The sequence below is a fragment of the Vigna angularis genome, chromosome 6 (assembly GCF_016808095.1).
Source record: "Vigna angularis cultivar LongXiaoDou No.4 chromosome 6, ASM1680809v1, whole genome shotgun sequence".
NCBI lineage: Eukaryota > Viridiplantae > Streptophyta > Magnoliopsida > Fabales > Fabaceae > Vigna > Vigna angularis.
In genome coordinates this window covers 11,173,515-11,200,755 of record NC_068975.1, presented here as the reverse complement: position 1 = coordinate 11,200,755, position 27,241 = coordinate 11,173,515, and the positions used below count along the sequence as shown (strand labels likewise).

Sequence of the window (27,241 nt, the reverse complement as noted above, 5' to 3'; positions counted from 1 at the left end):
TACATTTATGTTATGTGTTCTAATTGAAAGTTAAAAATAAATTATTTAATATGTTAGTTTAAGAATTGAAACAGTATAACATTTGTCATTCTTTAGTACTTTAGGTCTATTTAAAATTTTCATTTTTTTATAAATTTTTAAGAAATTAACTTTCTTTTTATAATATATCTTATGGTGATTTTGAGAAAAGATTATCAGAGAGAGAAAAAAACAAAATAAAACATAAGTTTAATTTACACATAAAATATTAATACTATTTTTGATCAAAAAAATTTAGATAATAAATTTTTGAATTATTTTTAATTTTAAATAATTAAAAGCAGATTGAGTGATATTTTAGAAGTCCAGGAAACAAAACAGTGATTCTTTTTAAGAACTGTAAACGCAGTGCAAATATTAAATCAAATTAATATGTTATTATCTCTCTTTGGGGTTATTTTGATATTACTAATTATATATAATTTTCTAATAATTGGTGTCTACAACATAAAACATAATTTTATTAAAATTGACAACAAAATAAAGCATTTTTATAATATTTCAGTAAAATAAATTTGTAATACTATTTAGTTGTATAAAATTAAGTGTGTGTTTTGCAATTGTTTTTAATTATTTAAAAAAGTGGTTATTTTGAATATTAAATATTCTATTATAATATAATTAATTAGTTTTATTTAATAATTTGAAATAAGAAATCAATTACATGAATATAAAATTTAGTACTTTTAATAGTTACTATTAAGAATGTTGAAGTTTAGTTTCCAAAAAAATTTTAGTGGGCTAAACCCACCTTAACCCTGACCCTAACCCCCTTGAGAGGGGGCTTTGGGGGTTGGGGCTTTTTTTTGGCTCCCATTTGAGGGACTTCTTAAGAGGGGGCTTTTTCAAGAGTGGGTTAGGGCTAACCCCGGGGTCATGGGTCAAATTGACACCTCTAGCTAAAAACGAATGAGAACGAACAAAAATGAATGATGAATGAGAAAAATGGAAAATAATACACCAACAATCAACACTACCACACGTGATCAACACCACCCAATCTAAACCAAGATCAACTATGTAAAATAAGGGAAAAACGAGAGGCAGAAGAGGTGGAAGAGAAATAAGAAAATGAAGACAATGGATGAAACAATGAAGAGCCAACAAAGAGTGAAAGTGGGGATGTAGGGTTTCATAATTTAAATTGAAAGACTGGACAAGATTCTATTATGCATAAGGGCAAAAGGGAAATTACAAAACAATAGAGGTACAGGAGGAAAATGTGGAGGTGCATGAGGAGAAGAGCTCTTTTACAGCTCATATAATCTTTTTTCCGTGTCACTCTATCTCTGCGAGCAGAATGCTTTGACCTGAAAAAATCTACCTTTCTCTCTCCTTCTTCCCCCTTACATCCCACAACGTTTTCGCTGTCACCAAACTTCAGCATCTTCCACACTGGTGAGTTTCCATTGGCCACTCCTTCTCATTTTCCGCTTTTGCTGTTAATTTCTGCAGTTTTATTCTGAAAATGAAAAACAACAAAAAAGAGTGATAGCCATTTTTTCTGTGTTTGGACTTTCAAATTAATACTGCTTTCATTTCTGTTCAACCAACGAGGTTCATGTACCTGGTTTCAATACTTCATTACCTGTTTCTGAGATTTTTTTTTTCTCAGACAAATTATATATCCTAACCATTTCCGTTAAAGAAAATATGTATATTTTTGCATAAATTAACATTAAGTTGTATAAAACTTATTTCTAGAAGTTATTTTATATAATTTTCAAACTTTTTTTATGTAAGTTAATGTCAATTTTAATTAATAAAGATTTTTTTTTATTTTTTTACTTGTTCAAATTTATTTTCAGAATAAGCCTAAACAACCAGTCTTAATGAATAGTCAAACATTTAAAAGCTCTTTTTATTTTATATCACAAGTATTATATTATCTTTTTTAAAACGCGTATTGAAATTTTCTTCATGAATAATTAAATTCATTAATCATAAAAAATAATATTTTCTCATATTTTAAGAAGTGAACCAGAAGAGTATTTTAAACGTGATAAGAATATTAATTTTTTCATGATTATTTTACTTTTTAGCATCATGAAATTTGCTTACTTTTTAGAGAATGAACGTTTGTCTGTAGGGCAATGAGTTTGAGATATGGAAGTGTGAGTTTTGTTGCTTTAGTGCTTTTGCCACTCATGGCTTCTGCAGCTTCAGTTGTGAAGAACCTTCCTGGTTATGAGGGCAACCTTCCTTTCAAGCTTGAAACTGGGTGAGTCGTGTTTCTTCTTTTCATTCTTGTTCTTTTTAGTGGATTTGAGAGGATGGATTTGAGGAGATTTGAGAGGATTTGAAGATAATTTTTTTTGTCGTTTATTTAAGTGAATTTGGAGGTAAATGAGAGTAAATTTGGAAATAAAATTTGTGAGAATTAGTATAGAATTGTATTGACATGACAAATTAAAAAAAATTATTTCCAAATTCACTTTTATTTACCTTTAAATTCACTCAAATAAACGACAAAAAAAATTATCTTTAAATCCTCTCAAATCCCCTCAAATTCATTCACTCAAATTCACTCAAAAGAATAGGGCCTGTCTCCTTCGTAATAATTTTTTATTAAAATACTGCGTTTAATTTTTATTTATATTTTTTCAAATTGACGGATACCTAACCACAAATATTTTAAGGGAGCGGCCCATCAACATTTCATTATTTATTAAATATCTACCCAACGTCAATAATATGATATTTTTAATTTAAAGTATGAAATAATTTAGAATAAATTAACTTAAAATTAAACATATTAACATTTTCTGTATTTTAAAAATATCATTTCTTCATCTTTGTATTGTATTATGTTACATATTTCACATCATCATAGAATATTCGTTATGCTTCCCTATATTTTTCGACTCAGAAACGTAAAACAAATTTGTTTAAACTACCCACGGAATAAAAATGATATACTTAAACATTGATAATGATATCAATTGGGGTCCATGCTCCTTGTGTGTACTCCAAAATTTTCCTACCACAAAATATTAATTAATGAAACTGCCAAAATTTTACTAAATAGAAATGTCTTAAAATTATTATTTAAGGGAAACTTGTTACATCTAAAAACACTTGAGACAAGTTGAACTGTTTGTTACAAAAAGAAAAGCTAAATGCCTTAAATTTGTATGCGGGTCTTAGCCATCCATGATGGAGATCCACAAAGTTTTGTCGTTACTCTTTTCTAATTTTACATTTGAATTGTTGTAGGTTAGTTGAAAATATACTACATTCATTTAGAAAGTGCTTCACCCAAAAGTTCTATATATATATATATAAGCTTGTTATTAACAAATAAAAAACAATTCAATTTCATTAAAACACAATAAACAAAAATTATAAAGACCACAATAATTTATACATAAAAGATATTCAATTATTAGAAGATCTTCTTATGAAAGATTTGTACTAAGTATATTCCATCAAAAATCAACCTTTGATCCAAACCAATACATAAGAAAACATAAAAATAATGAATTAATATAAGTTTATTGTAACTTATGTTCATACATTTATACTATTTTATACATGTAATAGTATGTAAAAACTTTTTTTTAGCTTCTCATTGTTTGGTATCTTATTCTATGTATCTTAGATCATTAGTGGGAATCTTTGTTAAAAGATAAATGTCAATACTTAATACATAAAATAAACAATAATTTACATATAATATCATATATGTAATCATAAAGTCATATAAATTTTATCAACTGTCTCAACAACCATTTTCATGTACCATATAAAATCGTAAATCAATTAAATATACAAACTAAAATTCATTTTGTATTTATAATAAACATTTAAATACAATTCATCAAAAAAATTGCCTTGATTGAAAAATTCTTGATTTGAGCAAAATTTGAATAGAACTAGAGTTGAATTGCAATGTTGTTTTCATTTGATGAGAAAAAAAAATCACATGGACAAAAATAAGGTCGAAATCAAGAATGAGATGTAGTGTTATTTTTGTTTGAGAAAAATTTCGTCGTTTTAACAAAAATAAGATTGAAAGTTAATTAGGCTTAAGTTTCTATTTTGTTTTCATTTGAGTAAAAATCTTCCACTTCAACAAAAATATAAGAAAAAATCAACCTCAAGTAAGAACTTACTAAAAATCTAGGGATTTATAAAAAAATATCCAAAATAACCAATAGTATAAGCTTAATTAAGTTGAAATGATCGCTTTTCTTAATTAATTTCATTAAGATTAGTAAAAACAAGTCAAGAAAATTAAGGAAACATTTTTTTTAAATAAACATGAACTTATTCTATTTAAAAGATTTGATCTGCAAGAATTGTTCTTTATGAGGTCAATATTTGTGATCAAATCAAAGAAAAGAAATATGGAAAAAGAAAATTACAGAAAATGGGGAGAGATGATTGCTAGAAAGGAATGGAGAAAGAGAAAAAAAAAGGAAATGAAAAAGAGACTGTGTATGGAGCTTCACAATTATGATTCAAACTTTAATAAAAAAAGATGTATAATTTGATGTAAATTGATACCAACCATTATAAAATTAGACAAATTAATCTTGATATTTTGAATAGCTTTGTTTTCACAAATTAGGTAGGAAACGACAATTTTATATGTACATAAGTGAAAAAAATTAGTATATTTGATTCAAGTGTATATATATATATATATATATATATATATATATAATTTTAATTAATTATTATTGTTGCATTCTTAGATACATCGGAGTGGGAGAGGAGGGAGTAAATATATTTCACTTATTTGTTGAATCTCAAAGAAACCCCTTCATTGATCCAGTGCTACTATGGTTTGTTGGAGGTCCAGGTTGTTCTGCACTATCAGCCTTCTTTTTTGAAAATGGTAAGTAATCTTTACATTAAAAATACTTTCATTTCTTTAAATATAATCCTAATTTAAAGAATAAATAAAATTCAACTCACTAGAAGAATTACATTTAAAAAGAGATAAAATTCCTACCTAATTCTTTAAAATTGCTGTACCAGCCGTAATACCCTAATTTGTAAAGGGAATAAAAATAGCCACAAATATAGGTGTGTCAAATAATAAAATTTTTTAACCTAGTTTAATTTTTCCTGCATGCATTTAGTAACGGAAGCACTTTGTAAAGTTACGTTGTTATATTGTGTAATTGCGAAAACACAAGAAAAAAAAAACAAATGGTTAAAATTGTATTTTAATTATTTTTTAAAATCTTTTATAAATATTATTTAATAATGAATACTCAAATGATATTTTTCTATGACAATAATTAGTTGATTTTTGCATCTCAAAACAGACATGGTATGGAACTTTGTAACTTATTTATTTGTCTAAAGTGTTTTGAATATGTATTCTCACAATACCTCTCATTTTTCAGTTAGTGTAAATTATAATAAAATATAATGTAAAGAAATAAGGAGAAAGAAAAAAATATAAGATATTTTATATAGGTTTAATCAACCATACATTACATTCAATTCTTAATTAATAAATTGAGTTTTATTAAGTACACTAATGTTATGAAATGATATGAAGTATAGAAGGAGTATATTTTTAGATTCATGCCCACTTTTGACCAACCCTTTAAATACGGTTTAGATTCATAGTCATTTTTAACTAATTTTTTAAATATTATTTGGACTTGAAATCATTTCTGATTAATCCTTTTCAAGTATTATTTTAATTCAATCCAACTCATCTTAAACTTTTGACTTAAATGCTTACTTTGTCCTCATGTTAAGAGGGTTTAGTACCCGGTTTTAAAAATGAAGACATTGGGTTCCTATGTTATGAAAAATATATGAATAAGGTTCACACAGAAAGAACAAGTTCAACAAATCATCAAAGAAAAAGCTAAACAAGTTAGAGAAAAAGCTGGACAGTAAAAGAGAGAAGAGAAAAAGTACGGTCACATCAGCATGGATTTAACGTCGTTGTTGTCAACTTAACGGACATGAACTTATTCATACATTTTTCATAACATAGGGACCTAATGTTTCATTTTTAAAACCGGATACTAAATAGAAATTCACCTCTTAACTCTTAACATGAGAACAAAGTAAGCATTTAAACCTAAATTTTAATATATATTAAGTCGATTTGACTTTTGACCTAAGCTAAATAGTTAAGCCTTTAGTTCTAATCATATTCTTACAGTGAACTTTCCTCAGGATCTTGGGAGCTTTGATGCCCTTGTCACTCTTTATCTAAGAAATGATTTAATGTGACTTTTGCTAAGAAAAACATCTTCTTGACATACATATATGTATCTAACATGCAAATAGAACAAACATGAATATGTTTTTGTGTAATACAATGTTAACTTAAATCTATATTATTTGAATATATCTATACTTTATCAAACAAAGATTATAACATCTCACGATTTCTGTTAATTAATTATTAGAACATTTTTCATTGTGAAACAAAATAAGTTTATTGATTTTTTTTTACACAAAAATAAGTGTCACTCAAAATAATTGCAGTAGTCTAAATAAAATATTATCAACTATGAATACAATTGTTTAAAATTATTTAAAGGCAAACATATTCAAAATGAAGATCCTATGACTTGATTTTATGTAAATTAAGACATGCTTTGCAATACAAAATTCTTCAAGAACTTAAAAATATCTTTCTAAATTGTAAACTTTATTCGTGTCGATCTGTAATATAATTTGCTACAGGATCATTATACGTCAACAACAATGAAAATAATAAGAGTAAGTCCAAATTCAATCACAATAAATATAATTATTTATAAGAAAAAAATTCATCTTATATAATATTTTCAATCGGCATAACTATTTAATAGATTTATTTAATTCATTCTTTAATTTTCAGAAAATCAAGATTTTAAGTAAAATTTAAATTTTGCAATAAAGTCCATTCATACTACTTCTCTGTTGTGATTAAAAATCTTCCACACAATCTCTTCTGAGAAATTTTTCACATGCGACCTCTCAAATCAAAACAACACAGAATGTATGTTTTTATCACGTAAAAATTATAAACTCTCGTTAATTATAAATTTTTTATACTTAAAATATCAGCCCCTAAAATTCCATTCACAACATAGATTTACCACAACAGATTAATATATATATATATATATATATATATATATATATATATATATATATATATATTAAATTGTTGCTGTTAATATATATCAAATTGTTGTGGTTAATATATATATATATATATATATATATATATATATATATATATATATATATATATTAACAATAAAAAATAATTTAATATATATTAACCACAAAAATTTAATATATATTAGTAACAACAATTTAATATATATTAGCAACAAACAACCATTAATAAACAGCAATTTAATATATATTAAAAATTGTACTTTAAGCATAATAATAATAATAATGTATATCAACAACATCAATAAATTCACATTAACAGCGCCAACAATAAGATACAATCAATAAATTATTCATATAAAATAAAATATTTTTTCTTACTAGACAATTTTATTTGCTTGAGAAAAATTACATAGAATCAAACATATAATAAAATTAAATTAAAATCAACAAAATTAATTTCTAATAATAACTAAAATAGATTATAATCAAGTTTACTATATATTTTTACCAATATTTCTAGATAATTTTCTTCTAAAACTATGCCACTAACATAATTTCTTTCCATAGCCTATTTCTTTTACCAAACCATATAATTGTCTCACTCAATATATCAAATTATTTCATTCCTAATACAAACTAAATTATAAAAATCAAATCAAATCCTAATAAATTTAACCATATATAATTTAATGTATCAAAATCATGATATATTCACTCCACACACACACATACATATTGCATTTTTTGTTCTTTTAAATTTATCGACCATCATTCTAATATAATGATTCATATTTTTGTCTAGATAAAAAAAAAAAACCTCAAACCTCATACATTAACTAATTATTATTTTATATTCCATATAAACCATCATATTATTAAAATATATTTTCTCTTAAAAAATAACTATCAATTTTTTCAGATCACAATATCATGGAAATAAGTCAATCCTCCCTTATATTCGTATCAATATTAGAATACTCACATCACATCGCATGTTCTTAAAATAATTTTCTTTTCTCAAAGATTGACAAATATTTTTTTTCTAATTCAAACAATAATATAAAACAATTACGAATAATAATATCTTACACGACAAACTTCTCTTACGAAAATAATAAATTTCATAAAGACTTCCCTTACCTTATTTCTAGTATTTAAACTCTAATTTCATACAAATTCTTTCTTCATTAATGTCTACTCCTTTTCGGTTTCTTTTCAACATCTTTTACTTTTTCAGTTTCTTCTCAACATCTTTTCCAAATAACATCATGTTAGTCAACAATGTAAACTTTGATATCTCAGTTAATCTCACATTTCAAAACCCATTAATTATTTATCATCATATAAAAAATATTAAAAATATAAATAAATAAATAATACGTGAAGGAAGCACACCAAATCCATATGAAAAATACATTTCACGAAATATAAACAAAGTATATCTATTATAAAAAAAAGTTCTAAATAAATATATGGAAGTAAAATATTAAATCACTTATCTCTAGGAATAAAAGCTAAATTAGCTAGCTTATCATACCAGTGATTTTCTTCACAAAAAACATGATAAACTTTTAACTAAGTCTGCATTAAAAAATGTAAGCACTAGCATCATATCCCTCTAAAATTCTAAAGAACCACTTGTTGTTAATCCAAGAAATCATGATATACTAAAGAATAATCATTTTTCAGCCAAAGCCTATGAAAGTCCTCTTTCCAAGAATGCCTCAAATCATAAATGACTCTTATAAACTCAACATAAATAGAACTTTGTACATTTAAAAAGGCTAAAATCCTACTCACATATTCACCCCAACTTCCTCTAAAATTACCAACACATGAAGCCAAACTAGGACAACCCCTAGTTGCACCATCACTATTCACCTTAAGCTAATTAGCAGATAAAATTTGTCATATTATGTCCATAAATGTAATCACCCGACTCTCTCAAATTTGAATATTGAAAATTTTCAGCACCAAAAATTCAAAGACATTATTACTCATATGCTTCTTAGATTTATTCCCACATACTCACTAACACCTTAATTTGAGAAATTGAGAAGAATATGAATTGGATCCTAAAATCTATTATGATTTCTCATCTTCCAAATCATCCAGATAATTAAACAAAAGATTACAAAGGAACTTCATAAACTGAATAAGGAAATCCAAAGAAAAAAACTACAAATCTTGAAAAAATTTCTTCAACCATTCCCACAATTGTATACCAACAAAACAAAGAAAGAACAAATGAGAGAAAAATTCAACATTATTACCATAAAAAGAACACATAGAATATAAAACTACTCATTTTTTTAATCTCCAAATCAATATAGCTAAATGACTTTCAAAAAACCAAAGTTTTAGCTGGTGGCACCTCATCCAACAAAATAAAATTCACCCAATCCACATAATCCATTCCATAAGAGTAAAAATTTGTTTGCAACATTTTGAGAAAGCACACTAGTATCATCCAAAATCCAATTAGGTACATCTTTATCCTTATTAACCATTAAAGAAGAAAAATCACATAAACTAGCAATAAAAGAAGAAAAGTTATAATGAATAAATGCCCAAGTTGAACTAACAACAAACTATAACCTCACTCTATCAAAATAAGGAATTCTAACCAACTTAGATATGAAAATGTCAAAACACCAATGGTCATTCAAAAATTAATACAAACGCCCTTACTTAGTGTCTAAAAAATATGCTCGAGAACAATATCATATGTTAGATCCTTAGACTTAAGAACATATATTTTGATACTTAGACTCAAGAAGTCGAATACACATGAGTTCGTTCCAAGTCATTTTTCCATAAGCAAACTCTCAACCTAAACATGACATATAAACTTTTCTCTAACTGAATATTAGTAACCTACAAATCACCATTCACCTTAGACTCACATAAGATAGACCATTTAATAGCGAGCAATCATTGGCACACCCAAATATGTAGAAGGAAGAGATCCTTGATTATAAGAGAGAAATTTCTTGAGATGTTTAACAAAAGAAGTTGAAGCATAAAAAATATAAGAGTGACTTTTAGCATACTTACCACTAACTAGAGAAAGTGTCATACTCATGTAAGAAAGATTTTGCAGAGTTTTAGTATCTTCTTCAGAAAACAAATATATCATTAACACAGAGAGAAAGTGTGATAATAGAATTGTATCTCTTGAGGACCATTCATGGAAAACATAACCTTGTTAATTATAACCATTTTATTTATAAACAAGAAGAAGCACCCAATATTAAGATAGTTAAATTTTCAGACTTAAAATGTTATTAACTTTGAATTTGAATTAGATTATCCATTCTTTATATTTGTTCTCACTCAACTTTTAATCGAAACATGAATTTTTATCCTTAATTATGTCATAAAAAATGAACTAATTTTCGAACTAAGTTTTTGAAAACAGTACTTTTACAGTTCGTTTATTAATTTAAAGTTGTATTTAACAATATTGTCAATTAGACGAAATACTACAACTGTGTCAAAGCTTTTCAATACATTCAACTCTCTTATTATATATTTCACCTATTTTCAAAACGTATATAAACTAGTTAGGATTTAAATCCATAATATTATTAGGTCTTTATATAAGATTGAAAGTAAATATAGAAAATTTTTATTGATATTTTATTAAATTAGACGTGATAGTAACTTTTATGTCATTTATCTGCCTTTACTTTTTTTTTTATTTATTTCCATCCACTTTAGTTTTCTCTTTGTTGGAAAATAATAACAAGAAAATGTTTTTAATTTGGATTGGATGGTATGTTTGTGGATTGACGGTTGCAGGGCCTTTAATAATGAATGGTGATAACAGTGGAAACCTTCCAACACTTGAGTTGAACCCATATGGGTGGTCACAGACATTGAATATGCTATACATAGATATGCCAGTAGGTACAGGATTTTCATACTCAGAAACCCAACAAGGCTATTACAGTAATGACACGTTATGGGTTGACCATACTTATGAATTTCTACAAAAGGTCAAGAAGCATTCTTTGGACCGAATTTGGCATTTAACACATGATTTTTCTTCTTTTCTAACAAGTTTCATTCATTATGAATTCCTGCAGTGGTTTATTGATCATCCAAAGTTTAACTCAAATCCATTCTACATTGGTGGTGGTTCATATTCAGGATTAACCACAGGACCTCTTGTTCAAAAGGTGTATGAAGGTAACTACAACACAACAAACAAACCATTAATTTGATAATAAAACCTAAATTTGGCCTTATAGCCTTGTAAATGTTGATTTGTGGCTAAGATTTTCTTAAATATGCTTCCTCCAAGGGCAGGTTATAAAGCAAGACACAAGCCACTCATCAACATCAAAGTACAAAAGGATACAAATAAGCCTTGTCGACAGTATTTTTTTCTTTCTTTTTTGCTATGTTCTGTTTTACAATATGCAACTGACTAATCTATCAATTTTGTCATAATCAGGGGTATGTAATTGCGAGCCCAGCTGTTGACCCATTTCAAGAACAAAACATGAAAGTTGTATATGCATACCAAAGGAGTCTTATATCCGAAGTACTCTACAAGGTTATTTCTCATCATTGTTTTGTTATGCACTTCATAAAAGGAAAAACATTAAATAAGAATTGAATCACCTAAGTTTAACTCCAACGAGGAAGAGATTAAATAAATGTGACATAAACTCAACTCAAATTGATATCATCTTCAACCCAAAATTTTTAGATAATAGATTTATAGACTGTAGCACAATAAGATCTTATCTATAGGGATTTAGTAAAATAGTGATCTAAAATCTATTTGAATTTGCAATGGAATACTGATTTAGATTAACATGTTTAAACATAAAATATTTGATGATTAAAGTGAAATGATGTTGATAAGAGTGTTGGGATTGAACTTTACGAATTTTTTTCTAGTGTACCGCTATTAATTTTTCATAGAACAAGTTCATTATTCAATGTTCCTAAAAGTACTAAGGTAATTATAAATCAATTCCTTGACTTTAAAACCTAAAGACATCATACATCAAACTTAGTATGGTTCCTCATCCCTTATTAAATGACTCATCGCATTAAGAACAAGACTCTATCTTCAACTAAAAGTCGTTAGATCTGTTCTTAGCATCTAACAACATTAGATGATCTTATTGGATCTCAACTTAAATCAATTTTCCAACTCAATTCAAGTTGATGAAGTAAGATGAGTGATTAGTTCATAAAAAAAATAAATGCAAATCAAATCACTAACACTGAATAAAGCACTTGAACATATATAGAATTAATAACATTACAGAGAATCAGAAAAGTTTACATTCAATCCCAACACAGAAGAGTCTAGCTGCTCATGATAATAAATTTGAATGTGGAGTTGTTGTCCATCTCTCATGTCTCTCCTAATTGATATTACAAAAAGTGTCTAAAGGAGTTATAGAGAGAAGCTAAAAATCAACATGCTAAAATAGAGCATGACTTTTTCTTTTATATAAAAATGACACAACTCTAACTCTTATTATTATGGTGATCAACTTCTAACGTTTTGCTCCCTTGAAGGGTTTCTTCTTATCTTGAAGGAACATCCCAGTGAAGAAAGTTAACAATAGAGAGAAATAAGAGAGAAAGAGCAAACCTGAAAAGAAAGTTTCACAACAACAACGCAATGTTGTGGCACAAAAGTAACTTTTGTAAAAATTTAATCCTAGACAAAAGAATAAGCTTTGGTTCTTTAAAAAATTGAAACTTATAGTTATGCACGTATTTACAAAAATGTTAATGAGTGATATATTTTAAAATATTTACACAATTATAGGTTAGTATAAAATTTGGTTATTTTAAAATCGAAACCTATAATTATGCAAATAATTTCAAAATTTCACTGCGTTTTGAAAGATTTTGCTTTTCTTGAAGCCAAAGCCTATATTAAGCAATTTCAAATGCATTTTCTACACCAATGAACATATGTTAAAATAAGTAAATTAGACACTTATCATGGTGGATCTTTTTTTTATATAGTGTTACTCTTTCTCATTTCTTCTTAACCTGAAACTTAGACATGGATTTTTAAAAATCTTTTACTCAAAAGTAAATTCTTATTCAAGGTAAAACTTAGATTCATACTTAAATTCTTATACCTACGTTAATATTATGAAATCTTATTTATTTTAAAGAGTATCAATTAATTGATAATTAATAATTTAAATATCAATTAAAAACTTATTTTTGTTTAGTTAATAAGAATCTACGTTGGAAGTTACAAGTAGGAGAATTTGATTGTATTTCAGATTCTAAATTACCAAGAAAATATTCATTAATTTTAGAGGGTGATTACCAGAATAAATTGGAAAGTCCATCACCTGAGTGAAAATATGAACGTTAAAGCAAAGCTGAAGAAATTGTGGATGCTTAACGACATTGAAAATTCTGTGAAGTGTGACGGTAAATGATTTCAAATCTTGCAAATTAAAACACTCATAACCACAAAGTCTTCACAATTCTTTGTTTCAGTTTGAGAATATATGAGACTTTTTCCTCAACACTTTTCCTGTACTCCTTAGATGATTTGGGAAGAGATGAAAGAAAAGTAAATCCGCAATGCCAACAATTCTTTTTTTCACTCAATAGTTCTTTTTTCAATCCTCACAATTCTTTCTCTCAGTTCCTTTTGGATGCAACGATGAGAAAAATTATTACATTCCTCTAAAAAATAATATTACATCTAAAGTCAAATTAAAAAATAAAATATCCTTTCTAAATTATCCTAAATGTTGCAATTTTGTTAATTTATGATAGTTCCGGAGTAAAAGTTTATACATGAACAAAACCTTCCTTAATGTTATTGTCATATTAATTTGTGGCAATTTCTAAGTTGTAATTGCCAATTTGGGATGAAATAAAGAGAGTATAATTTTAAAGAGATTATTAATTTATTGTGGTTTAATTTTATATAGTTGTGTTTATTTGTTCTGATTTAAGGTTTAGGTCAGTTTAAGTCCGTGTGTATTTTTCCCTAGTTAGGTCATAGTTGTTTTGTATTCATAAAGACCCAGATCATGACTTCTAATCGGTCATTGCCTGATCTGTTTTATCATAACGTATACTAAACATAATTATTCTTTTATTTGTACAAGTAGATATATTAAATAAAGTTATATATTTGAGTATGATTAAGTATGAGATTTGACTTTTTCTCTTTTAATAAGGTAGCCAGATTAATATATACATGTGTATCTCTATGTTCTTTTACACATTTTCTTTAAATTACTCAAATATTTTCAGTTGATTTAGTATTTTATTTTAAAATTTATAAAACTATATTTTATTATTATTTGATATTCAAAGAATATGTTGAATTCTTCATAATATTATATTATTTTAATTTGATTTTTTATAAAAATTATTTAATATATATATATATATATATGCACACATATATATTACTTTAATTTTAACTTTTTGAAAATAAAAACAAAATAAACAAACTCAGTTGTCTCATCTCATCCTCGTTCTCATCACTTTTACGTGTCACCTAACATCCTATTTACTTGAAAAATTTGTGCAGTCTATGAAAGAAAACTGTAACGGTGATTATGTAAACATTGATCCACAAAACACAAAGTGTTTCTTAGATTATGAAGCTTATTCGGAGGTCAGTGTTAATTCTTCACTTTTAGATATATGTGTGTATTTGTTTGGTTACTCATATATAACATTCATTTTTCTGAAGTTAAAATAAATGTATACATAAATTAAATTATAAAATTACTTTCTTTGTTCCATTTTTCTGCTTAACATGCATAACAGTATTCGATAATGGATTGATTTGCAGCTAGTTCGTTACATAAACGAACAACAAATCATGGAACCTGTTTGTGTTACCACGCCTGGTTTGAAACGACAAATGCTACAAGAACTTCAAGATCCTCCTACATTTTGGTGTAGAGTTGAGTATATTCTTCTCTCTTTAAACTTGTGTTTGGCTAAATTACATTATTCTTTTCATTTTTTTTATATCATATTCTTTATTAAGGTTAAAAAATTATTTAAAATCACAAATTGACAAATTATTTAAAAAGTATTTTCATATCAATTCAATCTAACTTGAAGTTATATATGAACTATGTTTAGAGCTATTATCATATCTTTGTCGACAAATGGGCAAACGATGAAAATGTGAGGAAGGCCCTTCATGTAAGAGAGGTAATATGCTGCATTGAATAGTTTAATATTTAATTATATTTTTAAGGGTTACTTAATGAAATTAATTAATCAAAGTTGTTAGCTATATATACAAGTAATTCAGCAATTACTGCTTTTTCAACAGGGAACTAAAGAGGAATTCCTGAGATGCAACAGGACAATGGCATACGCCCAAACTTTTAAAAACTCAGTACAATATTATCGGAATCTCACAAACGCCAACCTTGAAGCTCTCGTTTACTGGTAATTAACATTTACTTAACTTCCACACCAAAATTCTTTTGATTAAATTAAAATGTGTTTTTTGGTTCGTTTCTCTATCTCTCTATCTCTCTCATTTTTCATTTTTAATGAGTTTTGTTTAAATAATTTTTTAAAAGCGAAATATATATATCTCTGTAAACTAAACTTAACTTATAAATAAACTAAGAATGCTCTATTAGGGAAATTAATACAAGAAAAATTCTAGAAACTAATTATACCCGAAAGATTTTGTTAAGTTTTTTTCAAAATGTTTGTGAAAAAATTATAAAAATAAAGTATTAAGTACTAATTGTGTTGGATTATGATTAATTGCAGTAGTGATCTTGATATGAGTATTCCACATCTGGGTACACAACATTGGATCAATTCGTTCAACATGACCATACGTGACAAATGGCGTGCATGGTTTGTCGACGGTCAAGTTGCCGGGTAAGTAGTTTATAGTTATCATTATATTTATTTGCACTAATACATATTCTAGTTTAAAAATTAGTCTTCAATCTTTTCTTTCTCCACTTATAATACTCAAATGAAAAGTGATATGTGTTATCTTTTATAAGACTCAATTTATAATATCTCGTATTTTAAGCTAAAATATTGCATTGAGGAAGAGAGAAATTATATTAGCAAACAATTTCAAGAGTGTTCCGATGGAGAATGGACGGAGTGTTTAAGAGTGAAAAGATGGGGCTCTTAGGAGTCAAACTAAGGGAATCAAGTTCTCTAAAGAAATACAAGAGAGATTTATTTGTTAAACAAGTCTTATCGTTGAAGGTGAGAATTTACAAAGCATAATTAGCGTAAAACGAGTATTTAATTTTGTTTAATGTTTTGGATTCAAGAAAAACCCTCATTCGATAAGGGAATTGGCTTCTATTATTCTAGAAGTGGTGTCTATAATTATCTAATAATTTAAAAGATGTCAGTGTGTTTTTAAAAGATTTTACATGAGTATCAAAATATAGGTTTCGATTTTAATTGAAACCTATATTTAGTTGTATAAGTATAAAATTCGATTATGACACAAACTAAGGCATATAGTAAGAATAGATTTTAGTTATTATCAAAATTGAAATATATTTTCCTGCTATTTGGTTTTAAATAATTTTGAATTATCTTGAAAATGGTAATAAATAGATTTTGAATGCTCAAAAGAATTGTTACTTGTTCAACAATAGGCTTTCATTAAGAACCGAAACATATGATTGAATATGCTTCGGTTAGCAAAAAAACCAGTGTCTATTCTCCTACTTCTGATTTCTAATAATTTTGGGTAGTGGTCATATATAGGTTTCGATTGTATTAAGAACCAATGCATATAATTCAATTATAGGCTTTGGTTCAAAACCAGTGCCTAGTCCCTTATTTTTTGACTTTAAATATTTTTGAATCTTTTTGAACTTCGATTGTCTTACCAACTGAAGTTTATTCTTGAAGTATAAGCTTTGATTCCGAGCAGAAGCCTTAACCCCCCTCCTCCCCTCCCTTTTTCTATTGGATATGCTTCGATTTTAGAAGTACTACGTCGAAAAAAATCAAAGTCATAACCCTTTATTGTATTAGTGTATGATATATGATAAAAGAATTGAGTGAGTACTTTCTATGGTTAGAGCTTGTATTATAGGCTTCTTGGACCCTTGAATTAGATTACGAAAAAAATATAGTTTTAGTTACTTGAAAAAAATTCAAGTACTTGGAATCTTTTATAATATAGTTAGTTATTTTCAAGTTCTTTAGTAAGAAAAAAATATAGAATATCTTTAATTACTTATTTAGTTATGAATATCTTAGGTTGCCTCAAAATATCTCTAGATCCAAGTATTTTGGGTTGGGTACTCAGATCGGTACTCAAGTCCCTTAGTTCAAAAGTAAAAAGTACAATACAAGTTATTTGTGTTGTTGGATGAACGAGTTTTAGTGATATATGAGGTTCAACACAAGCAATTTAGTTTTAAGACTACATTTTTGCAATATATAACTTGGTAGTTTGAAACCTAAAGACCAAGGTCTAGGCTTTATGTTCTTCTATAATACCAAAGAATAAGGTCAATACTTTGTGACCGAGTTCAAGGTCGAGATTTTATGACCTTGGTAATACCGAGTTATTATTCGCCTATTAAAGTCATTATGACATGTCTACTGTGACACCCGGGCACGGAGACGAGGGCGGGGAGTGACGCCGGTGCAAGAAGCATGGTGCAGGGGGCACAGACAAGGAGCGGCTCCTGGCAGCTTCGGGTGGAAGGGGTACATGGACGAATCGGACATACACCGGAATGAGAGGGATCTGGAGACTGTGTAGGTATGGGACTATACAGTTGAAGGATAGCTTAAAGGAATTGATTTGACTACTCATATCACCAAAATGCATTTGCTTTTCGGTAGCCTGACTCATAAGAACTCCATAGTTAAGCGTGCTTAGCTTGAAATAATTCTGGGATGGGTGACCTTCTGGGAAGTTTTCCCAGAAAGTGTGCGAGTGAGGACAAAGCACACTGGAAAGCCTGGTGGTGGTCTGTGGGGGCAGTCGACGGTCCCTGTGAGTTGCCGGGACGTTACATCTACTCAAGGTAATAATCCCTTTCTACATTTGATGTGAATCTCATTTGTACAAGAACTAATTTAGGATATTTAGGGTTAGGACTTGTAGGAAATTTGGAAAATTAATGAGAAGGTGGATTGGAAAGTGGCTGAAATTACAAGTTTGACTATATTTAAAAATAATTGATATCTTGAGTTGTAGGACTCTAATTGAGGTGATTCCGAAACGTGGTGAGATTTCTCGTTCTAAACTTCAATTTAGGTTAAAAAATCACTCAATTTGGCTCAGTAGATAGAAAAATATGACCACGAGATAAATCTGGGCATAATTTAGTTTTTTGAATTTAGGTGAAGAATGGGCAATATGTGAATATGAAAGGTGAAAGGAAATAATCACTCTTTCCAAGGAAGACTACACACGAAAGATGAGAAAGTTTTTTAATACAGTCAAGGGGTTCTTGAACCACTCAAGAACTTAGGAGAATCATTGTCATTAAAATAAAAATGATAAACTCTAATTGTTTGAATAAAACTCAAAATTTTCTCATTTATAAAAATGGTTCAGCTTATATACAATCTTTAGCCTTCAAAATTACAATAGAGTCATTAATTGCAATTACATCTCACTTAAACTAATAATGATCTCACTTAAGTTAATAATTATGCACTTAAATTAATAATGATCTCACTACTTAATGACTGATTGTGACTCAAATGGTGGCAATCAAAAGTCACCCAAAAGCCATAAAACTCATCATGTCACTAACAAAGCTACCCATCCCCACTCTTGGTATTGTAACATCTCATTCATAGACTAAATTTAGTGTAGCCAAAAATAAATTTGCTAGTCACTTCAAATAAGAAAGTGTTAATTTTTTCTATATTTGAAATTATGACAATTCGATTTCATTAAAAACCATGTCACCTTATTCTTCTATTAATAAGGAGTTTTACCCTTAAATGATTTGTTTTGAAAATTTTACGGTTTTTGACACATAGCTCTAGGGACACAATAGTCCATCCATGCTTTTCAAGGTGGAGTCCACATACGAAGGCATGCATGGCTACCACTAGGTGCATGTTAGGAATTTTATCAAGAGAAATAGCAAATTGGTCCATATATTGTTTGAGTGACTCATTATCTCCTTGAATAATGTGTTAAAGAGACGTTGAAAAGACAGTCACAAAATTACGATTGACAAATCAAGTTATGAACATAGCACAAAAGTATTGAAGGAGTGAATAGAGTTTCTACGGAGGGAATAATACCACTCAATAACTTGTCCCTCAAGAGTAGTAGGGAAAAGTTGAAAATGTACTCCCAAATCCTAAAAAATAACTTAGTCTGGGTTAAATAATCTTTTACATGGGAATATGTATGGATCGATCAACCCATTGTACTTATCAATATTGATGGTAATATATTATTTAGGAATTCAGCCTCATCACCTCTAGCGTGGAGGGATGGAACCTTGCAAGGTTGGCTCACATGGCCTCAATTAACAGAGGCATTCGAATGACATTGAAGGACATTTGTAGGTTGCATACTCGAGAATCTCTATATGTTAATAATCTTAGAGATTGATTGGGAGGAAGCCCCATGTTGGCTCTCTTGGCATGTTGTTGACTTAAGTTCGAGGTTCTCAATCAATTCAATTGTCTTTTTGTTGATGTCTATCTAAGAGGTTTGGATGAAATTCTACAATTTGTTCAAAATCGTGTCTCGCTAGAGTGTATCAACAAGACTCTACAACTCTTTCAAAATCATGCCTTGTTAAGTGTATCAACAAGACTCTACGACTCGTTCAAAGTTTTGTCTTGGTGGGGGAGAGGCCTTCCATTAGGTGGAGAATCTTGCTTCGCTTCTTTGATCATGCCTTAATGTTAGGCCCATACAAGACTCTACAATTTGTTTGAAATGTTAAGTTTGTCTTGATGACTTCGATTTTGACTATTGGATAAAGCGTTCCTTATCAAATGTGACAAGTTTGTAATGAAGAGCTTGAAGCTTTTCACAGTGAGTTTGAAGCTCATCAAGGTAAGCTTGAAGCTTGTCTCAGTGTTAGCTTTGTAAGAGTTCCATATCTTTGTCAAACCTAACTTTAATACTAGATATCACATTTTGGATGTTCTTCTCATTTTTTTATATGAGTGACTCCATGTGAGTTTGATAGAATCAATAATTGTAAGATCCATCTCAAGGTATTATGATGATATTGATGCATGTGTTTTATTGCTAGTAAGTATCATATGTGTTGTGGTTGAGGAATAGTTCTTAAGTAGGAATTAAATGTTCTTATCGAGAATGGATAAAATGCTTCTAGGGTGAAAAGATGAGGCTATCAATAGTCGAACTTATAACTATGATAAGAAAGAATAGGGTTCTCCAAACAAATTGATGAAAGATCTATTTGTAGAAAAGTCTCCAACGTTAAAGTCAATAAGAGTTTAGAGTATGGTATATGATAATATAGTAAGTAATGGAAAATAATTGAGTGACTACTTCATGTGGTGATAACTTCTATTTGTGGACTTCTTAGGCCCTTGAATAATCATGAAAGAAATTTAATTACCTGAACTAAATTCAATTACATATAATCTTTTATAAGATAATTAATTATTAATATATCATTTGGTAACACAAAACATAGAATACCTTTAGTTATGTTCTTACAAGATCGAATATACATTGTAAAGACCTTCTCCCACTTTTACGTGTACTTCAAGCTACAATTTCACACCTTCAAGTTGGGAGTCCTAGGTACTTGTCTCTCCAAAGCTGAAAGGGGTGTGCCTATAAAAGATACTCTAGCGCTTAAGTCAGTCAAGTGCATCAAACAATATTAAATGCAATTAGTCTTGAACGTAATTAATTTACCTCGTGCACTCAATTATTTATACTATGTTTATAGACTTTTACTTGGATGTCCCTGAACTACATAGCTAATTATATTAATTAATTTTTCCTAATATTATGCTATTATGTTTTAGCATTTGCCTTAACCTAATCTTATTTTTCTAATGTTAAAGACGTGGTTAATATAATTTTTCTATGACCAAATATACTTAGGTCGAGTAAATCTCAACTCAAGTGGTCGAGATATTCTTAAACATATATTATACAAGTTACTTATTTAATTTTAAATGTCTATAAATAGTCAAAAGTATATTGAGATTTGAGCTTTCAAATTAGATACTATAATTTATATATATATATATATATATATATATATATATATATATATATATATATATATATATATATATATATATATATATATATATATATATATATATGAGTATAAAGTAATAGGTTTGAAGAAAATAAAAGGAATAATTAATATAGAATATACTTGAAATTAATAAAGAGAAAAAATAGAAAGAGAAGGAAAATAATTTGAAAGAAAGAAAAAGAAAGAGTAGGAAATGAGTAGCAAAGAAAGGAGAAAAAATTAGAAAGAAATAAGAATATTTTCTTTTGATATTAATATTTGATAATATTATTTATTTTTTTTAAGAAATTTTTATTATTTTATAAAAATTAATTAATAGATATTGGAAAACAGGAACGAACATAGATAAAAGTCTATACTCATTACTTACCGAAGATGAAAATGAAACAAGTTTTTTATATTCTTCGAGTTTAGGATGAAAAGGAAATGTTTTTTCTTTTGAAAAGATGAATATGAAATAGTGAAACTCGTCTTCTTCTATCTTATTTAGAATTCATAATCTATTTAGGATTTTTAAATAATTGTTTTAAAAGTTATATAATAATGATAATAATTTATAGCACTGTATAGTTAGATAATAGTATAAATATACTAAATATTTTTAAACAACCCTTTTTAGTTTTAAGTTTTTCATTCCATGCATTTTTTACTCTGGATGAGTTATTTAACCTTTTAAGAGTTTTCTAAAAAGAAAAAATAAATGTAGTTGATTCAACTTCTCTTTTTAATGACAAGTCCCAGCAAATGCTGATTTAAGAACCAAATAAATAAAATGATAAATAATTTGGATGCCCACTTATAGAGTGTGAAAAAGTAAAAAAGAAAAAATCCCGTACAAGTACATAATTGTATAATTATATTAAAACATTTGGGATGTTATAACTCATTTATAAGGTATATACTTATATTGTTCCTTATTTACATTATACATTTACTATTTTTTTATCAAAAGCAAAAAACATAACACTTGTCATATGTATTCAATATCTTTCATGGTTGTCAAACAAGAATATAAAAAACAAATCTGTCCAGTGCTAATTTTGATAGAAAATACAATTTGAATATTGAGATAAAATTTATTAAAAAACCATTGGTTATTCTATATCATTATATAAAGGAATACAAATTTTACAACTTGAATATTGAGATAAGATTTATATAAAAATCTTTATTCTATAGTATTATATAAAGAGGTACAAATTTTATAACTGATTTTAATGTCAGTTTTAATTACACAATTTTATTTTTTATTGTTTTAAAATAAGTTATCATTTAATAAAATAAAAATATAATCCTATAATATTTTTAACCACAAAAAATTACACAACTCTTTAACTTCAACATAACAAAACAATATAATTCCTTATTTTATTTTTACAAAATTATTAATATTCTTTGTCCTTACTCGCACACGCTTAACCATGGAGTTCTTATGAGTTAGGCTACCGAAAAGCAAATGCATTTGGTGATATGAGTAGCCAAATCAATCCTTTTAAGCTATCCTTCAACTGTATATCCCATACCTATACAGTCTTTAGATCCCTCTCATTTCGGTGTATGTTCGATTCATCCATGTGTCCCTTCCACTGGAAGCTTGTCAGGAGCCGCTCCTTGTCAGTGCCTCTTGCACTTCGTGTCTCTTGCACCGACGATCACTCCTCGCCCTCGTCAGTGCCCAGGTGTCACATGCCCACCAACTTCTGCTTGGTTCGTCCTCGAACCACACCGTACTAGGAGAGGCTAGGCTCTGATACCACTTGTAACATCCCAATTATATAGAAAAGCATATATAATAAAGAAGTCATCATGCATAATATAGGAAAGCAGTCAAGAGTAATTAAGGATTACAGTCATCCTCAAAGTAACTTCAGAAATTAAACTTCAACTCCAAAAAGATTTAAACTGTAAACTTAAAGGGAAATAATATTTCAAAATACAGACAATAATCGATAACATCCTAAGGAGACTAGGTAGCAGCATTGTCCTCAACTTCCAAGGTCGTCTCCAAAAGAACCTCCTCGCCATCTACTCCCACCCAAGTGGATGATCATCGCAAAAGAAACATACACAAGCAACACAAACAAGTAAGGGTGAGCTAGATATAAAAAGCATGTTATTCAACCTCACACGACATGCAAAAGTCACTCAAACATGGTAAAATGACATCACATGACTTGTTACTTTATAAACTGACTCGTTCGGACTAGAATGATTGTCGAGCTATGGCGGGTTATGCACTCGTGGTGGCCTCTACTGCTTTGCAAAGCCATTGCCAATGGGTTCCACCCTACCACACTCACGAGGTTAGTCCGTTCCGCGCCTTGGAGCATACTAGAAGCCTCCAAGACTAGGACCTCCTGCTACTACTCACCACATGATTCAATCCTCTCTACTTGAGAATGATTGATCATTGTAGTTTCAGGAAAACCCCCAAGACTGAGCTGACATGCAATCATTCTACACATACTTGAATCTCAACAAGAGAATTTACTGTGGATCACAACATGAGGCACCACCATGTAACCCCCTGTGAGGTCCATGGAATTACGTCCATCAAACATACCTTGAAAATCACATACTTTCACTTTTACATTGCATACAAACATAGATATAATACTAATTATACTTCAAAAGACCACAAACAACTTAATAAGTCATCAAAAATCACCTGAAACCATTCCATGTACATTAACAGACAATAACAGTCCAAGAAGACCCACTAAACAACACAAAACCCCTTAAACTCATACTTAGACCAGGAAAATAACTTTGAAACTACCACCAACAGTTCCGGAAAGGCCCAAAACCCCTAAAACGACCTAAAGAACGTCCAAAAATGATATTCGGAACCCCGAAAACCACCCAAAATTGTCCTGGATGATTTTCCGACGACAATAATCGATTATCATATGTGATAATCGATTATTTGCGAGAGCTTTGAAGAGGATACAACTCTGACTAAAATAATCAATTATCAAGTGAGATAATCGATTATTCTTATCAGTTTTTGACATCAACGTGATTTTTCTGGTTTTGGTGCATCTTAGACATATCCAAATGAACAAATTAAAATCTGTAACACTAATATTGATATGAAACATGTTTATAGATGAAAGTAAAGTATTGCATTGGTCATTTGGATAAGAATTAGATGTACTAAACCAACTCAATTTCTACTCCAAAACATCTAACTCAATAACTAAAGGACCCCAAACCCAATTCTAACACTTTGTACCTATTCTAAACAATTTGGTGACTCAAACAAGTCATAATCCACTTGCTAAGACTGCCCCCAATAGCCCAATTATACCCATAACCCCTAACTCTCAAATTCACTACCTCACTTCCTCCAAAAGGACATAAAACACTACCGAATCACCAAGTTTTCTACCTAGCTAAAGTTACAACAGATTTCACACTCCAAATCACTTCTAACATGATCCAATACAGTAATTAAGTTCATTAAACTCACTATAAAGCAATCAATCACAGTTTTATCAATTACATCATTCAATTCAAACTATCCTATATACTTAAAATCCAAAGTACCGTACAAAACCAGTACCGTACAAAACCGCACGACGGTCCAAAATTCAACATGCATTCATTTACAAAGCAGATTCAAGAAATAAATTCAAAGAAAAATAATTAGCTCCCCTTACCTGGGTTTCTCCAAGCACAACTACTGAAACTGTCCTAGCAGTACCCTTGACAGCATAAGAACTCAACCTCAAATCACCAAAGTGGTGACCGTAGCAGCTTTTAGAGTTTGATTAGGCGGAACGTACGAAAACGAAATCCACTAGTAACATGCAAACAGTAACGTTGCAAGCCCTAGGTTCAAGGATAGTGAAGGAGAAGGAGATAAATGACTTACCGATTGGAATGAAGAGGACGTTCGGTAGAAATGAAGCCCTCTACTCCGCGGACGCTTGGGTAACACCAAAATCGAAATCCTAAGGTTCAAGGAGCTGGGAATCTAGAGAGAAGTAAAAGAAAACCTTTAGGACAAGGGTTTTAGAGAGAGAAAGGGAAAGAGCTCAGAAAAGTGAAAAAGAACTCTAAGAAGCCCTTCTTAAAGTTAAGTTGGCCTTAAGCTGATGAGTTTGGCTGCCCCACATAAAGTCCAATGCCCCTTATTCATTTTCAGGCCCTTACACTTTACATATAAAATTACATATGGAAAGGCATACATTCATACGCATACATTCATGCTAGTATCTCTTAATAAGTTTAAGCAATATAAAACAGCAATGGTAAAATGATTATACGCGCAAGACAAAAATAAGTAATATAAATATTATTACAATTTTATTTTTATTTGTAATTTCTCTAATAATTAATTGGGTACATTTGGCTCTCATTCTGTACATTTTTTTAAAATGAGAAACTATATATTTGCCATCATATTATTAATTGCATGTTCCTTTAAATATTCACAGGTACACAGAACTGTATAAAATGAAAGAAGATCACTTCTTTACATATGTAATCGTGAAGGCAAGTAAACCTAAGTTTTAGGATTTATTAATTATTTCAATTAATTAGTTATCATGTTTTGGTAATATATTAATTAATTAGAAATTTCTCTTCAGAATTTTGATGATGTGCATTGTCATTCCAATCTAATGCAGGGTGCTGGACATGTGGCTCAAACATTTAAACCCAAGGAAGTTTATAATTTGATCAATAGATGGTTTTCATTTTCTCTTATCTAAGATTATGCTTCAACTTGATGGATTTCTATGAACCCGGTTTTTTTCTCTCAGTATCTCTATGAAATCATAATTTTATCTATTTATAATTTATTAGGTTGAGAAACTTCAAGTCTACATAGACTTGAAGTGTTCTTGATGAGAAAGACAATGTCTAATGCATATTTACAGAGTCATCTTCTTTAATTTTGCGCACGTTGCTTTCTTCAAAGACAATTGACCTTTTTTCAAAACTTAGTAATCACATAGTATAGTACGTTTATCAGAGGACACATGTAATTGTATTTAATCTTTAATATTTTTTCCATACAAATTAAAATTGAAAGTTTAAAGATTTAAAAATGAAAATTGAAAAACAAATTAAGAGATTAAAAACCAAATCATGAGATAGAAAATAGATCATTGTGAACAATTAACAATTCTACCAATAGACTAAATCGATTATAGGAATTAAATCTCAATGTCATTCAATCCAATTTGTATTTATTTATCAACATTCAATCAATTTTTAATTTGAATTATAATTTTATAAATTTAAATTGATATCACAAAAGGAAAAAAAAATTGAAATTAGAGAAGAGAAAGACAAACTGATTGCAAGAAGGATTGGTACAAGAGCTAACTTTGTATTGTTTGATATTTGATCATGTGAATTGATCTTTGGATATTTAGTTCTCTATTATCCAATATGAAAAATAAAATTAAAGAGAAAAGGAGGAAACTAAAATCCTAAAATTGTGCAATTGATCTTTTTTATCTTTATTTTGGATATATAGAATAAGCCTTTAAAATAAGCTTTAAACCTAAATCCAAACGTAAGCAATTTTGAAGAATTATAGATATAATTAATTCTTGAAACCCAATTAAAAATGTGTAAAGCTTGTTGAAAGCAGATGATAGAAACCACATTAGATGAAAGCCTTAGCGAGTTGTTTAATTATGTTTTTGTCAGATCTCATGCACTCAAAACCTCATATGAGTGGACGCTAGGTGTAAGCAAACGGAGTGTTTGAAATTTAGAAAGTGGAAGACAAGTGTGTGATGCAGATTGGACGAATGTTTTGACGGTAGGAGTAAAACTGAAATTTTCAAAGTTTCGTGTCACTTCTCTACATGCACCATCCATCTTCAACCTTCTGAAATCTCCGCCTTCTCTCTAGAATT

The 27,241-nt window shown here is 28.7% G+C and overlaps 1 protein-coding gene and 1 long non-coding RNA gene across 3 annotated transcripts; one reads left to right on the top strand and one right to left on the bottom strand.

Moving 5' to 3' along the window:
• The first annotated feature begins 1,313 nt into the window (after window positions 1-1,313).
• On the top strand, window positions 1,314-26,159 carry LOC108346022 (serine carboxypeptidase-like 18). 2 transcript variants are annotated; one of them, XM_052879645.1, is made up of 14 exons: window positions 1,314-1,437; window positions 2,129-2,260; window positions 4,820-4,882; window positions 10,939-11,135; window positions 11,226-11,328; window positions 11,449-11,486; window positions 11,597-11,698; window positions 14,687-14,773; window positions 14,954-15,067; window positions 15,253-15,324; window positions 15,449-15,567; window positions 15,904-16,017; window positions 25,805-25,862; window positions 25,997-26,159. In XM_052879645.1, the coding sequence occupies exons 2-14, from the start codon at window positions 2,227-2,229 to the stop codon at window positions 26,078-26,080; spliced, it is 1,185 nt and encodes a 394-aa protein (XP_052735605.1). In that variant the 5' UTR covers window positions 1,314-1,437; window positions 2,129-2,226; the 3' UTR covers window positions 26,081-26,159. The 2 variants fall into 2 exon arrangements, with proteins under 2 accessions (XP_052735605.1, XP_017440429.1); XM_017584940.2 differs by having other exon boundaries at window positions 4,740-4,882.
• LOC128197573 (uncharacterized) lies at window positions 23,164-25,402 on the bottom strand. Its single transcript, XR_008250137.1, has 2 exons — window positions 25,025-25,402; window positions 23,164-23,387 (listed from the first exon to the last, which is right to left on the bottom strand). It is a non-coding gene; the product is annotated as an uncharacterized LOC128197573 (long non-coding RNA).
• Window positions 26,160-27,241: the final 1,082 nt, after the last annotated feature.